The sequence below is a fragment of the Epinephelus lanceolatus genome, chromosome 5 (assembly GCF_041903045.1).
Source record: "Epinephelus lanceolatus isolate andai-2023 chromosome 5, ASM4190304v1, whole genome shotgun sequence".
In the NCBI taxonomy this organism is placed as follows: Eukaryota; Metazoa; Chordata; class Actinopteri; order Perciformes; family Serranidae; genus Epinephelus; species Epinephelus lanceolatus.
In genome coordinates this window covers 23,160,006-23,175,490 of record NC_135738.1, presented here as the reverse complement: position 1 = coordinate 23,175,490, position 15,485 = coordinate 23,160,006, and the positions used below count along the sequence as shown (strand labels likewise).

Here is a 15,485-nt window from a genome sequence, read left to right as displayed (position 1 = left end):
AGAACCTGTTATGTTGTACAGAGTGGAGGCTCGAAACGCTGGAGAGGAAAAGAGGAGGAGGAGGAGGAAGGGGGGCTGTTGTGGTATTCTCCTGCATGCAGTCTGATCCTAAAACACAGGTGCAGCCTCCATGCAGCCCTCTCTGCCTTTGAGCATACCCAACCCCCCCTTTCTACCTCCCTGCTGCAAAGTGTTTGTCCATCTGATCCTCCATTAAATCCTGATTATTATGGATTTGTCTTTTTCCCAACCTGTGATTTGAAGAGATGAGGGGGGTGCTAAAGGTTATCTGGTGAGGGTGGGGGCATTTTACTGGATGTCACAAACTCAAATCAGTTTTAAACTCTTATTTTTGTTGCAAAATGTGCAGAAGCTACTATCCAAATCCTGCAGACTGATAGACATCATTCTGAAATAAGACACAAAATATAAGGCATATGTCACTATTAAAAGAATGGCATGTGATTTAAGTGAAAGCTGACAATACATGGGTTTAGTTTCAGAAAATAACACTGTACAACTCACTCTTTTAGGACTCCTATCTCCCAAAGAGTGAGCAACTACAGAAAGGGGGGGAGGGGGGCTCACAGCTGAGATTTGGGGCTCCCAGCGGCGTCATGCAGAGCCGATCATTGTCTCTCTCACACTTTCTAACTAGCCATTTCACAACATCCAGACAGCGGATCGGGCCGTACGCAGCAGCAGCAGCAGCACAGGCAGTAACAGCAGCAGCTTTGCCCTCAGGGCTTTTTTCTTCCCAGTCGTCGACCATAACTAACAATTTGGATCCAGCGCGCGGATGAGGGCAATTACTGGACTTAATCTATCATAATGTCTCCTTTCCGATCGACCGATAGTCAGATAAGTTAAGGCAATGGCTGCAGAGATCTGAGTCCCCCCTCCTTTGGGTGCGAGAAGTGGCTGTTTAAATGAATCCCAACTAACAAGAGAGCTTAAAAAAAAGCACTTTCATTTCACCGAGACGCAGATCGGTGGACACCATGCGCACATTTGCGGATTTAACACTCAGAAAGCCGCTGGGTGCGTTTGATTTCGGATTACAGTGACACACAGGACGAGTTTTTTTTTTTTTTTAAAGAAAGGGGGAGATTTTTTAAGGAGTCTGCTTCCTCTCGCTCCTGTTCGCTGTGTCCTGCAGGACTCCCTGAGTCGCGGAGAGCCCATGCAGTCGCCAAGGTTGGTTCCTCTTGGTTAGATTTTAACCAACATTGTGTAAGTTTGTTTTACGCAGGAGTCTTGCCAGTTGTTGCTTTGCTTGCTGTGGGTTCAAACTGCATCTGCGTGTCCTAAAATATGTCTATTTCACACCCATCTGTGCAGGAGAGCTGCTTTTCTGCAATATTAAGAACTTGATCCATTTTGCTGGTGTCACTCAAGAAATGCGCATTAAAAACTATACTCACATGACACGTGCCCTTTTTAAATATTAAAGCACGCAGAGCTGTTTTATTTATCATATTGTCTGCATTTATTACAGCTGCTCCCAACCACATATACCGCTGAGGCTACTTGACATGCAGAATAAAAAAGAGGATGATCTCCTTCAGAGCTGTGCAACAATTCAAAATGCGCCTGCTGGCTGCAGATTTACACCTTTTAAATCCTAATTGCATGACAGCATGTAATTAGGCCAATAACCGAGCTGTCCATAAAGATCAAATTTAATGACAGGTTTGGTTGTCCTCATAATGCCATGTGCGTTTGTGTCATGATTTGAGGTTTCATATCAGAGCTCATGACAAGCGCCATCTGTTGGAAAAGAGGATCAGTTTGCTGTGGCCGTCACAAGACACATGCCCAGAGAAAAAATATAGGCTAGTGCACACAATTTAACACAGAACAGGAGATGTAGCAGCTCCCCAGTGTTGCTTACATGACACCGTATTTAGTGTGTGAAAATGTCAAAACTGTGTCAAGTGATAAGCAGAGATTTAAAGCAGCACATCATAAAACGTGATTGGATTATACCTGCTGGATTTATGGAGATGTTTTATTGTTCTATTATGTCACCTTTACCTGTCACAGCATGTGGGGCACATGATCTGCCTCTCTGTGGAGATATTTACTCATTTACACATGGTTTGTCATTTCCCTGCATGGAAATGTTGTTAAAACCCACAGGTTAAAATCAGTCAATCAATGTGTCAATTGATCGGTCACTAAAGCTGTCATCCAAAGGCCAAAATACAGCCGATGGCAAATGCTTGATGAGAAATAGCTACTAAGAAAAGGGTCTCTAACCTGGTTTTGATTGGTGGCGTAGTCAAACTGATAAAATTAGCCTTTATGATGAGAATTAGTGCTGCAGGTGATCATTATGTTCACTATTGATTGATTGATTGTTAACGCTATTAAGTGTCAGAAAATAGTCAAAAATTGCTCACAATTTGGCAGAGCTCAAGATGAGGTCTTCAAATTGCTTCTTTTTTCCAACAGACAGCCCCAAAAGCCATCGTTTTACAGTGATAGAAGACGGATTTGAGAAGCTGAAACCATGAGAATATTTGGCATATTTGCTGAACATATGACTTAACTGATTATACTGGTTATTAAAATGCTTTTTGAACAATTTTTCTGTCAAATGACTGATCGATTAATCGACTAATCATTCACACAATAATTTGAATAATCTGATATTTCTTATTCCAAATAAGAAATCACTCCTAACTGAAGAACTTGATCGTGGACTACAAAATAAGTGGTCATCCATTGATATTTATGAAAAATTTGTAATATAATTCCTTTCTACAGTATCATTGTCACCAAAGCTACAACGATTAGTCGATTAATCGATCGTAAGAAAATTAATCGACAACCATTTTGAAAATCTATTAATTGTTTCAGTCATTTTTCAAGCAAACAACGTCAGATGCGAGAATTGCTGCTTTTCTTTGTCATTTATGATAGTAAACGAAGACTTCTTGAATTTTTCGACCTTTGGTTGGACAAAAGATGCAATTTGAAGACGTCACTTTGCACTCTGGGGGATTGTGACGGAAATTTTTCACAATTTTGGACATTTTATGGACTAAACGATTAATCACTTAGTTGTGAAAATCAGCTACCACTGAATCAATAATGAAAATAATTGTTAGTTGCGGCCTTAATCGTCACTTTGCACATGGATGCGGTCGTCCGCAAGTATTTCTAAATATGTATTAGTAAAGACCAAAGCTTATTTGAGAATAATGCTGGAAATCTTTTAATGACAAAGACAATTTAAAAAACGAGTAATCGACTAAAGATCTCCTAGTCAGCCAAGGCATTAACAACCAATCAACTGACTAATTATATGAGCAGGGGCAAAGCATACCATATTAACACCTAGACTGTAAATAATGTACAAACATGTTGCATCTTTGTCTGCAACAGGTTTCAAATGTTCAATCTGCACCATCTATTTTCTAGATGTGACTCAAAAACAAGGAGTCTCAGGTATTTTTTTAACCAGCAGTCGACTAACATGTGAATCACCCACACTTAAAGATATCTGCATCAAAGACCCTATAGTGTCATAGGACATTTTCCTTCCTGTGTTTGTCTCTATACCCACAGTGTCCCCGCTAAAGTGCCAAAAAAAAATGTTCCATAATCCATCAAAACACATCAGCCAGCAGCTTTTACCTTTCAGCTGCAGTCATTCCCTTCAGATGGGAATGAATGGTATATTAGAGCTGGAAATCAGCCTGCACAGGGCCACCCTTGTTGAAAACATGTGTAGGCTCAGACCTCATTGTACACGAATGTATCCATCATCCACCAGAGGGACAGCATTCACAAAGACGTTCACCGCACTATGGAAAAATACTGTACAGCCAGCCACAACCTGAGTGTGCAGCCATCTGTCTGCTTGTATTTTGATTTAAACGGCAGTAAAGACAGCAGTAATGTGTCGTTTGTAAGAGACAATCAAAGGAGGTGGTGTTATGGCTTTTAGAGGAGGGGATCAACGCCTTCTGATCAGTGGTGGAAATGTACTCAAGCCCTTTAAACAATATGCAAAAAATACTCGACTACAAGTCCTGAATTCCTAATTTTTACTCAATGTACTTGTGAATCAAATGTTAAAGGGCTCCTTTTGGTCGCTGTCACATTGTGGATATGCTAACCTGGATTCATGTCCTGTAGTTTCAGCTTTGATTGGCCTATTTCCTGTACTGTTTTGTGATTCAAACTCAAGCAAGGCATCATGGTTTGTTTTGCAAGTTAAACTGCTACATGCTGTGTAACCCTCGGTGAAAACTACAATGCTTCCATCCAGCACAGAACACACAGCTCAGTACTTTTCCTGGGGAATTTTGGTCATTTAACAACCTGAGGACGAGTTTATATCACGTAATTACAGGCATGTCACACAAAGTGGGGTTTTAAACACCGATTCTAAATGTGCTCTCTCTGCTCTGCTCCCTGTGATGTTCAGTTTGATTCACAGGCGTAGATTTCAGGGGGGGCGCAGGGGACACGGCCCCCCTCGATATTTAGAACGTTTGCATCTGCCCCCTGCGGATAGAAACATTAAGGCAACAGAGGACATTTACTTGAATGAAATTATAGACAGTTACACCAGAAATTGAGGCAGAAAAGGCACAGTTTGGTGCATAAAAGAGTCACCAGAAAAGAAAAAAATTAAGTGTTTGATGCTCAAAATTTTCTGGCAGAGGACCCCATACATATGTGTTTCATATGTGTCTACCCAGTATTGAAACAAAGCCTCTAGTCTTGGTTTGATTTGATTGTTTTGGATTTTACATTCCCTTACAACCCTTAAAAATCAAGCTCTATTTAACTTTTTATATTTACCCCTACCATGCTAACAACATGCCTGACAGTCAGTATCATGTAGGACATTTACTTTGATAAAATTAAAGACATTTACACCAGAAATTGATGCAGAAAAGGCACAAATAGGTGCACAAAGATGACCAGAATAGGGGAAATTAACTGTTTGACACTCAAACACTATGTGTCCTCCCCAATATTTAAACAAAATCTATATGTCCTTGGTTTGATTTGATTGTTAGGAGATTAAATTCCCTTTTAACCCTTTAAAATCAAGCGCTTCCTTTTTATATGTACCCCATATTGCGCTAACAATATGCCTGACAGTTGGATAGTATTACATAGAATTTAAACTATCAGATGATAAATAAATTTGTCAAGCAACGGAAAATTCATTAAAAACAATTTTGATGATTGGTTAATCATTTAAGTGCCAATATTGCCTGGTCTGCCTTGTCAAACATAAGGATTTGATGCTTTTCTTTGTCATGTACGAATATCTTTCGCTTTTGAAGTGTTGGTTGGATAAAACAACCACTTATAATATTATAATGTCATCTTTGGCTTTACGAAACTGTAATGGGCAAAATTCACCATTATATTACTGTTTATAGACAAATATTAATCTATAATGGACTTAACTGTAAGGTGAAGGCCTAATTATGTGTATTCTAACAGCTTGTTTCAATGATATGATGCCAAGACTCCAGTTTATCATGGCTTCACTATTTCTTTGAATGTATTCTTGCTGTTTTTTGCATCGTTTTGTTGACATTTATCCAACATTTAATCGGAGAAAGTTGGTATCTTTAGAAACTTTGGGTTCTCCACTAGAATAAAAAACAAAGTTAAATGGATTTTTGCTGTTCAGGTAAGTTTAATTGACATGCCAATGGGTTTATGGGGTTGAAAAGGTTAACTTGGTTTGTAGCCACCGTTTTAAGTGCTAGCCATATGAAACAGTAGGTTTAAACATGGCAGTGAGGGCTGATATGAAGGGTAAAAACATATTATTTGCATGTTTTTGTGAATAAACGTGATGTTTGTTTGTATTGCTGGTTGTTTTCCTCCTCTCTCCTCTGTTCAAACCTCAGCACACATGCCCTGTGCGGAGATGACACTGTTTTCCTTTCCAGGTTTCCCCTCCACACTGAGGTTATTGTTGTGCTCCTCTCAGCCGCAAATCAAACCTCTCTTATATGGCGTTGTGGACTACCACTTTGTGGGTCGCGGAGACTCGGTCGTCGTCGAACAAGTCTACACATTGACTTGTAATTTGAAACTCGGAGAGGGGGTTTAAGGGCAGAGCAGGCAGCCGTGATTGGTTCAGTGTGTCCGCTGGCCCACAGAGGCTGCACCTTCTCGACACTCCCTAAAAGGAAGATAGATTGGCTGGCTGCTTTCAGCCGTTTGTCCCGCACTAACTGTTAGCTAGCTAACTCCGCTGTAGCCGCTGAGTTAACTCGTACGAAAGACAGTTATAAAAAACAGCAACTTCTTACCAGATAGTGATGAGAAGACGGGACCGACTTCAGACCTCTTTTATGGACTTTTTGTGGAGTTTCTCAACGAGGACTCGGCGGCTCTAACTCTTCTCCTCTGTCCTTCCTTAATCCGGTTTGACCAGGGAGAGGAGTGAAGTGCGACCCCGAGCTGGATGGATGGTTATGGGGAAAAGAGGAAGACCCTCGGCGCTTGACGTGTGCAGAGTCCTCGCGGTGTTTCTCTCACTCTTCCCCTCCGGTAAGATGCTACTTCTTATTTTTAAATTGAAAAGTAAAACATTTAAAATAAGTTAAAAGAGTGGCAACCAACTGGCATGCTCTCACTGACGCGTTACCTAACGTTGTGTTTAACTTTATTAACCATGGCGTTAACTAACTACTTTTTCACCATGTCAAGCAAAGTCGCCAGGTTGGGTCCTGATTTATTAGCCGAAATACTTAACTGACATTGTATTTGAATTTCAGTTACTTACTTTCCCTAAAAACATTGCGGTTTTTGATTAAGTCAGCAATTTGTATAAAAATAGCGAAAAATTATACAATTAGCCGCAGCCAATCAATTGGAATCCAACCAAACCCAATACAAAAATTATCCAATTCTACTAGATCACACAGATATTGGGGCCAAGTGCTTACGTGCAGGCGTCTGGAAAAGGTTCGATGTTTGGAAAATATTACAACAGGCTTGAAAGTGAACAGCCATGCCATTACAAGGCAAAATTTGACAACTTTAGGTAGCCAGTGTTTATTTTGTTTTATTTTATTTCATTAGAAGAAGACAAAACAAAGTGAGAGGTCATTTTGGAGCTGCTGCAGCCCTCAACCCTTGTTTTGTTTGGGGGATGGTGCATGCCTCAGTATTTCACTTCAGCTCCTTGAAAGTAGCTGCTTTTTTCAGACTTCAAGTTGGCATTGCATTTTGAGATGTTTTCATTGTTGCCCTTGAAACATAAAGACATTTTTTGGTAGAGATTGTAGTGTGATTATGGTTTGAATTCGCCTGTTGATATATTAAAAGTCCACTGTAACAGCTATTTTTGAGAAGACTTTCAAAAGGTCAAGTGAGCTGTAGCGGTAGCAGTGTAATATTATATTAGACACCCCCTTTTTTTTGCATTCAAAGTGACTTAATATCCATGTAATGACAATGGGATGATTGCAGCGGGTCACTTTATGCAGTGAGGACACCTATTCCAGCTCACCTTGCATGTTTGCAGAACCCTTATCAGTTTTCCTCTTAAGTCACTTACCATCAAACAACAGAGTGATAATGCACTGATAGCCGAGATCAAGATTGGTTTATTGCCATCTACCAAACGTGTGGTAAACGGAGAGGCAGTGTGGGGGTTGGAGAGAGCTGCGGTGAAGCTTTCAGGAGGGATATTGTTTAAAGTGTGACTTCAAAGTGTTGATATGGTTTTCCCTCCCTCGAGACACTGGGTGAAACTTCTCACAGCCCATTCAAATAGTTTATTAGTCAGAGGTAATACTGGACAAACACGGTGTGGCAACAGGGCATCCTGAGAAATGTTTGAAGAACATTTGTGCAAAGAGTTGGCCGGATGTGGCAATACAGCTGGAGACAACAGTCTACAGTCGAGCGGCGTTTATTATCACGAAAGGTGCAGATTAGGATCCCAAATGGCCTTTTTACTTTGACATAAACCACAAGCCACTGGGTGTGAAATGGAAGTATTCTGCGATAAACAGCAGTGTTATCTTATATCCAGGTTGACCTGAGGGAGGTTCAGACCGGCTTTTTGCTTTCCCCTGTGAGGGTTTGTGCACTATTTGCTCAAAAATAATAAAAAGTTTCATGGTGTATAAATTTATAGGTGTCGATGTTTGTCAGTTTTCATGGTGCCTAAACAAAACTCACAGCAACAACAGTACCAAGGTGCTTTCCCTTTCTGTTCTGTAGTCAAACAAAGTGTGTGGCACTGTTCCCCAACAACAATGGCTGCATTGGCGTTAGATATTTAGATTCAGGATTATGTAAATCTGTGGTTTTTAAACTACCCTTGATAACAGCCAAAGTGTATTTATAGCTTTCTGTGTCACTATCATGTTTCTCTGGCCTCTGGTTTCTTTTGTTCAACTCGTATTTTGTTCCCTCCTCCTGACAGTGACTCTGCAGTGCAAGATCCTCAAGTGTAACTCCGAATTTTGGGCCTCCACCTCGAACTCTGGACCGGAGGAGGAGTTTTGCACGGCGCTGCGTGCGTACAACAGCTGTGTACGCCGAACTGCACGTACCTGCAGGGGGGACTTGGCGTACCACTCCGCCCAGCATGGCATAGAGGATCTAATGAGCCAGCATAACTGCTCCAAGGAGGGGCCGACATCTCAACCACGTGCCCGCACCCCACTTCCTCCTCCACCCCCGCCAGTCCTCCCCGACAGCCAGGAACGCTCAGATGGCCCGGAAGTGTGCCACTATGAGCGCAGTCTTCCGCGCAACACGGCGCCACCCAACTACACCCACTGTGGCTTCTTTGGAGACCCGCACCTGCGAACATTTGGGGACGACTTCCAGACGTGTAAGGTGGAAGGAGCCTGGCCGCTTATCCACAACAAATACCTGTCTGTACAGGTGACCAACACTCCTGTGGTGCCGGGGTCTTTGGCCACAGCCACAAGCAAGGTGGGGATCCTTTCTCTTCATTCAGTATGCACGTTAATAGGATCTACTTAGGTTAGACACAAAAGCTTTATTAATCTAATAGGCTATGAACTAGGGCTGCAGCTTTGATTTATCGACTCATCTGCTGATTATTTTCTCCATTAAATACACAATTTCCATGGTGACATCCTCATGTCATGTTCTTAAACCTCAAAATATTCAGTTTACTTTCTCATAAGGCAAAAAAAGGCAGCAAATTCTCACACAAGAAGCTGGAACAAGGACATTTGTGGCATTTTTGCTTAACTAATCAAAAGTTTTTTATCATTTCATACTGAATACATGTGGGTTTTGGACTGTTGGTCAGACAACAAAAAGCCTTTTTAGTATTTCCTGACATTTTCCAGGCTAAATAAAAAAACAGAAAAACCCCACATGTTCATCCATAATTAAGATGATCTTTAGTTGCACCATGTTGCGTTGATTTTTCATGTTAGCTGTTGGTGACCTTTTGCCAGTGATACATCAAAACCGCTCGCTGTTCATATTTTTATTCGTCTCTTCTTTCATGTGGTCTGCTTGTGAGAGCTGCTTCTCTGTCAAAACTGTGCACTCTGGTTAGTGTTTGGATGAGGTCCATAATGACAGATAAAGAAGCCAAAAGCAGCTCAATTGCAAAGATCTTGATAAGCTTTATAAATGATATGTTAGTATTATAACAGCAGTGCTGCATCAAATGTTAACACGAGGCTCCATTTTCACTTTTCACAGCGGACAGCTCGGGCTGATGTTTGGCCTACTTAGAGCCGAGTCCACACCGAGCACATTACGTGGAGTGAAATGTTGTGTCTGCACTGAGCTGTAGATATTTTCTCTACATTATGAGATATTTTCTTTCAAAGCTTTATCAGCAGCGCATTCCTCATTATTGTTGTTTTGTTTAATGGTGCACTGGTTAGTTTGGACGGGCTGTCCCTGAAATGGCTTTCGGTAAAACTTGAGGTCAAACACAAAGAAGCAGGAGTATTTGTCGTTGGTGAATTCACTTAGGGTTGGTCCGGATTTGGCAGAGTTTCCACAGCAGTGATTGTGGACCTCAGCCACTTTGCAGGGTATAAGAGGACTTTGTCCGTAATCACGTTGGTAGAAAGTATAATTTACTGCAATCAAGGTTTCCTAATGATACTATTAAGCATTTGTGGGGATTTTAGCTTTTAAAGTAATGGCGTTTTTTTTATACTGCTGTTCTTGGAAGGAAATGAGACAGCTTTTTTTTAAGATCTTGATTCTGGACAAAGGGAAAACAAGGCAGCAGCCAATGCCACCTGTGCAAACAAGGCCCCTCTGGTAAAAAGATCTGCATTAGCAGAGCTCTGTGTTGCCGCATTGCTCCCGCTACAGCAAATAAAACTGTCTGGTTATTTCCATCTTCATTCTGATGCAGGGATAACAAAGGCATTTTTCTTTTGTTTGTTTTCATTAAAAGCTTTAGAAATGATCCAGGGGAAGAAAACAGAAGCTAATGTAGGTGGGAAATGTTACCCGAGGGGTAGGAGGAATTGAGACGGAGCTGGTGCAACAGATGAATTGTCAAGCTAATATGGTATTCTGTAGACTTCTCCCTCCTGTCCTCTGGTCCCAAGCGAGCGGACATCAGAGTCCTCTACTGTCCCGGTATCGCCGCTCTGACAATGGCGCATTGGTGTCCTGATGAAACCAAGCTTGCAGAGTCCTGACCAGTCTCACTTAATTAGCTGCAGAGTATATTGCTCTGTCCTGGCCCGACGCCACTCCCTGGAGCATAGTTCTGGGGTTCACAGGCAGGTTTTTCAGCGCTATGAATGGATCGTCTTTGTGTCTGCAAACTGAGGCCTGATTTTTACATGGCCGAGACTCGTGTTTTTTGAGGGCGTTTACCTTGGCCTCCCCCATGTTGAGCCAGTGCTGAAATGTGACACTTAAGTGGGGTGGTGGGGTAGATGGCACATATTGCACAAACTTGTTCTTAATGCTAAAGTAGAAGCACTTCCCTCTTAAATCTGATGTTTAACATTTACTGCCGTTAACAAGGAGTTTCTAAATGACCAGAAAAACACACTAATGACTGCGTACTTGGATTTGTGAGGGTCTTAACACATACGATCATTTATTCTTAACGTTAATAAGATTTCTTTTTCTGTCCTCCTGCAGCTGACAATCATCTTCAAGAACTTCCAGGAATGTGTGGATCAGAAGATGTACCACGCAGAGACAGACGAGCTGCCGGCTGCGTTTGCAGATGGCTCCAAGAATGGAGGGGATCGGCACGGAGCGAACACCCTACGCGTGGTGGAGAAGGTTCCTGGGCAGCATGTGGAGATTCAGGCCAGGTACATCGGAACAACCATAGTGGTGCGGCAGGTAGGCCGCTACCTGACCTTTGCCGTGCGGATGCCAGAGGAAGTCGTGAACTCGGTGGAGGAAGGCGACAACCAGGACTTGTACCTGTGTCTTCATGGCTGTCCCGCCAACCAGCGCATCGACTTCAGGAACTTCAAGGCCCGAGCGGTGGAGGCCCACAGCGCGGGCAGGAGCAGGAGCGGCACTGCGGCACATGGCTTCACCTACCAGTCCGCCAAGGCCAAGTGCAAAGAGCGGCTCCCAGTGGAGGACCTGTACTTTCAGTCCTGCGTGTTTGACCTCCTCTCCTCTGGAGACATTAACTTCACCATGGCAGCCTACTACGCCTTTGAGGATGTAAAAATGCTCCACTCAAACAGCAAGAGGTATCACATCTTTGAAAAGGATGCTTTCATGAGAAACGCAGCACAGACGGGCAAAGATTTTCTTTCACTCCTCTTCCTCAACCTCCTCGCTGTCTTATTGTGGATTGAGTGTTGCACAGTTCATCTATAGTCCCTTTACAACAGTATCCTTGTGGTGTATCTGTCAGTGAGTGTTAGAGTATCATCGCTGTGTCGTACATCGGCTCCTCTCTTCTGCTCTGGCTCTGTGATGTGACCGGTGGCTTGCCAGCAGCGCAGTCGCTGCCCTGAGTCTCATTTTAGTAGTATTGTCATGTCTTGACTTTAGTCTAATGACGAGGCGAGGTCACCGTGCTCCCCACCTATCATCACGTGCATTTAGCTGCTTCATAGGACTGGGCTTTGATGAGAGCAGCGGTGAGAGAGCCTCAGCTACTCCAGAGCTCAGGATATCCACCTGGGATTAAATCCCACATTCTCACCGGGCCTGCATGCCTATGGGAAGCCGGACAAGATGATCTTTTGCAGAAAGAAGAGTTTGCTGATCCTCCCTCCCCCCTGATCCACTCATTGGTGCCAAGCCAGTGAAGCTCTCCGTGGCTCATGTGGCGAAGCGAGAGGACCTGACAGGGGCTTTTGTTAACCTAAGGCCAGAAGCAGCTCTATGTTTGATTAGTTTCCAGCTTTGGAAAAGCCTGAGCCTTTTGGAGGAAGCACTCAGCCAAAAGGATGTCAGAGCAGCGTCTCCAGTTGTCTGCTGTGGAGATTAATGGGTCATATTGTTAGGTTATGTGTGCGTATGTGTGTGTGTGTGCGCATTAGTACAACATGTGTGCAGAATTCAGCGTCTGTGGTTAATTTTGTGTGATTGTGGGTGCAGGAGTTCCCAGAAATGAGATAACAAAACCTCCAGTGGGAGAAACCTTTTCCATGTCTTTCCATTGCACCCAAAATCTTTCAGAAATAGAAAAGCTGAGACCCTCCACGGTCTGTCAAAATGGCTCTTATCAGCCAAGTAGCAAGTCCCAAAAGAGAACTGATAAAAATAATCTGCTTTCATTTCCAGTGTCATAAAGACTTTCACTCCATTGTTTGAGCCGATGTGCTGATCACACCGTGTTTTGTATCCGTAATGTGAATGTAGCTGACGAGACAAGCAAAAGAACAAACTAAGCTAAGGGCACTCATAGCGTTTACAGAATGTAGATCAACCAATCAAACTACGACACCTCTTTGATAGCGTTTTGTAAAGCGAACTCTCCATTTCAAGTCTCAGCGGTGTAGATACTGTTAGTGCTAGCTGTAACAATGTCACCTCGAGTCAGCTCGGCGTTTTATAGACTACCAGTGTGCTGACCTGACTGTGGCTTAGTGCGTAAATGATAAGCATATGTCTGTAGACGTGATTTCATGGCTTAAGTCATTGCCAAAGAACAAGCCCTTGTGCCAACTCTTCCCTTACAACTGAATTTCCAGCTTTCAGTCTTAAACAGTTCACATTGGGGTGGGTAGGCGGGTGGGTAGGCGGGTGGGTGGGTGGGTTTGGAGAGGAATCTTAACTGTATATAACTTGTGTCTGTGGGTGAATTCGCAGTACAGTAACACACTGTAAATGCAGCGTCAGTTTCCGTTTTAGCACTCTCACCTTTGCTTTTCTTGTGTTTCATGATAACACTTTCCATTTGAACTTTGGCTGCAGTATCTGGTAACGTGTAAGTCATCCCTGTAGATACTGCTACTGCTCGGGCACAGTCTTACGGTCATTTCTCCTTTACACTGAAGTATTCGGCAGGCCTTACTACTGCTATTTGGAACATGTATTGGTGCAGTTTGACAACTACAAAAAAAAAAAGAAAAAATCGTACAAACAAATGATTGTAATGTTGAATCTTGTGTTAATAGATGTAATTTGTGTTGTGAGTTTTACAGTAAATGGTTCTACATGTGAAATGTGAGATTGTACATATGTTTTGTGAGTTTAAATTTGTATATTACCAGTTGTGTTCTGAGTTTATCACTCCTGTTTTTGTACATCAGATGTTTCGGTGAATGTGAACCTTTTTTTTTTTATTATTCGAAAAGGGATTTTTGCAAAAGCGTTAACACCACAGAACTGAATATTCTTTACGATTTACAGTATGTTCACCTAGAAAGGATAAAATGCGGGTTGTCATCCACCTCATCTAGAAAGGGAATGTAGGAACATGTTCTGGGGTGTTCATGTTTTTCAGTTTAAAGCACTTTATGTTTTCTTTTGTTTCCATTTAGCTCTTATTTTGTTTGAGATTCTGTGTCAGACTTGTAATGGTAGAAAAGAATTTAAATAAATAGCTGAATGGGAAATGCCAGAAAGATCAAACTGTGTTTGTATGTAAAGCAAATGTGGTGCCACACGCCAGCTGTTTATAATGTAAATTATTTATTGAATTAAAGAAAATGTCTTGTTATCAAGGTGCCCTCGTCTCTGTTGGTGTGGGAGCATTTTTTGAAATTCAACCATGTGTTGTGTCGCAGCGGTCTGCAGTATTTGACTGCCCCCTGCTGTACAGATGTAGTGGTGAATGTGAGCAGATGGTAGTGGGAAGACGTCTCAAGATGATCCTTATGAGCCCAAAACTACAATTTCTTGGTAAAAAGTCAGTCATAAAAGTTTTGTTTGAATAAGCTGAAAGTTATTTTAGCAAAATTCAAGTGTTAAAAGACCACAATCAGTGTCGGAAGAAGTATTCAGATCTTTTTCTTACATAAAAGTAGCAATCCAACAGTTTAAAAATACTCTGTTACAAGTAAAAGTCCTCAATTTGAAATTTTACTTGAGTAAAACTGCATAAGTATTATCAACAGCATGTATTTAAAAGGTCCAGTGTGTAGGATTCAGGGGCATCTATTTGGCAGAAACAACACACAAGATATTAACAACTAGGTTTTTGTTTGTGTGTAATCACCTGAAAATAAGAATTGTATTTTCATTACCTTAGAATGAGAGGTTTATATCTCCATACGGAGCAGTTCCACTTCCACGGAGACTGCCATGTTGTTTCTACAGTAGCCTAGAACAAACAAAACACTGGCTCTAGACAGGGCCATTTGCGTTTTTGCGTCAGCCACTGTAGCTCCACACGCTTGGCACATGAGGGAAGTTTCAGTTCTGCAACCTCACTACTAGATGCCAATACATCCTTCACACTGGACCTTTAAAGTATCAAAAGTAAAAGTACTCACCATGCAAAATGTCCCCTTTCAGTTTCAGTAGAATATTGAGGTCTTCAGGATCCTGAAAGATTTTTTTTTTTTTTTTTTTATATACACACAGGATATTAAGTTGTACACACAAGTTATTATCATGTGCAGCAAGATTTAAAAAATACATTTTTCCTGACTTCTGGGGCTCTCCTGTTTCATTGTGAGGCAATTTACACCTTCTTATTAGCACATGACCTCATGTAGATCCTAGCAGAGCTTTGCCCAACACCAACCTGACGAGATGTAATCAACAGAAAACACCTGTGAGGTTATGTGGGGCCTTTAATCTATGATTGTAGAAAACAAGTGTTGCACACTCTGGCTCCATATGCATCTCTTTTACTTTGAAGATCAACAAACATACTGAGACACAGGTACACTGATCTGTTATATGGACCACACCCTTGTCACACAGCTGATGATGATCAGGTGATCATGCTACATCATTGGGCTGAGCAAATCACAGTCATACAGCTGGCAGTGGTTAGATAATCATACCACAGCATTAGGTCAGGCAAAAAAACAATTTTGAGGCCCTCAATAAATCAAACCTTTAAACCAAAACACTGT

General features: G+C 42.0%; 1 protein-coding gene across 1 annotated transcript; it reads left to right on the top strand.

Annotated features, from left to right (window-relative positions):
• Positions 1 to 349: 349 nt before the first annotated feature.
• On the top strand, positions 350 to 14,119 carry rgma (repulsive guidance molecule BMP co-receptor a). The gene is made up of 4 exons (XM_033635742.2): positions 350 to 1,197; positions 6,428 to 6,543; positions 8,432 to 8,949; positions 11,119 to 14,119. Exons 1-4 carry the CDS (start codon positions 1,184 to 1,186, stop codon positions 11,821 to 11,823), a joined length of 1,353 nt encoding a protein of 450 aa, XP_033491633.1. The 5' UTR covers positions 350 to 1,183; the 3' UTR covers positions 11,824 to 14,119.
• Positions 14,120 to 15,485: the final 1,366 nt, after the last annotated feature.

Excerpts from the sequence above, each read along its gene's own strand:
- rgma (XM_033635742.2), top strand. Across the intron at positions 6,544-8,431 it reads TCTCTCACTCTTCCCCTCCG|TGACTCTGCAGTGCAAGATC; the intron begins GTAAGATGCTAC and ends TCCTCCTGACAG. Across the intron at positions 8,950-11,118 it reads TGGCCACAGCCACAAGCAAG|CTGACAATCATCTTCAAGAA; the intron begins GTGGGGATCCTT and ends GTCCTCCTGCAG.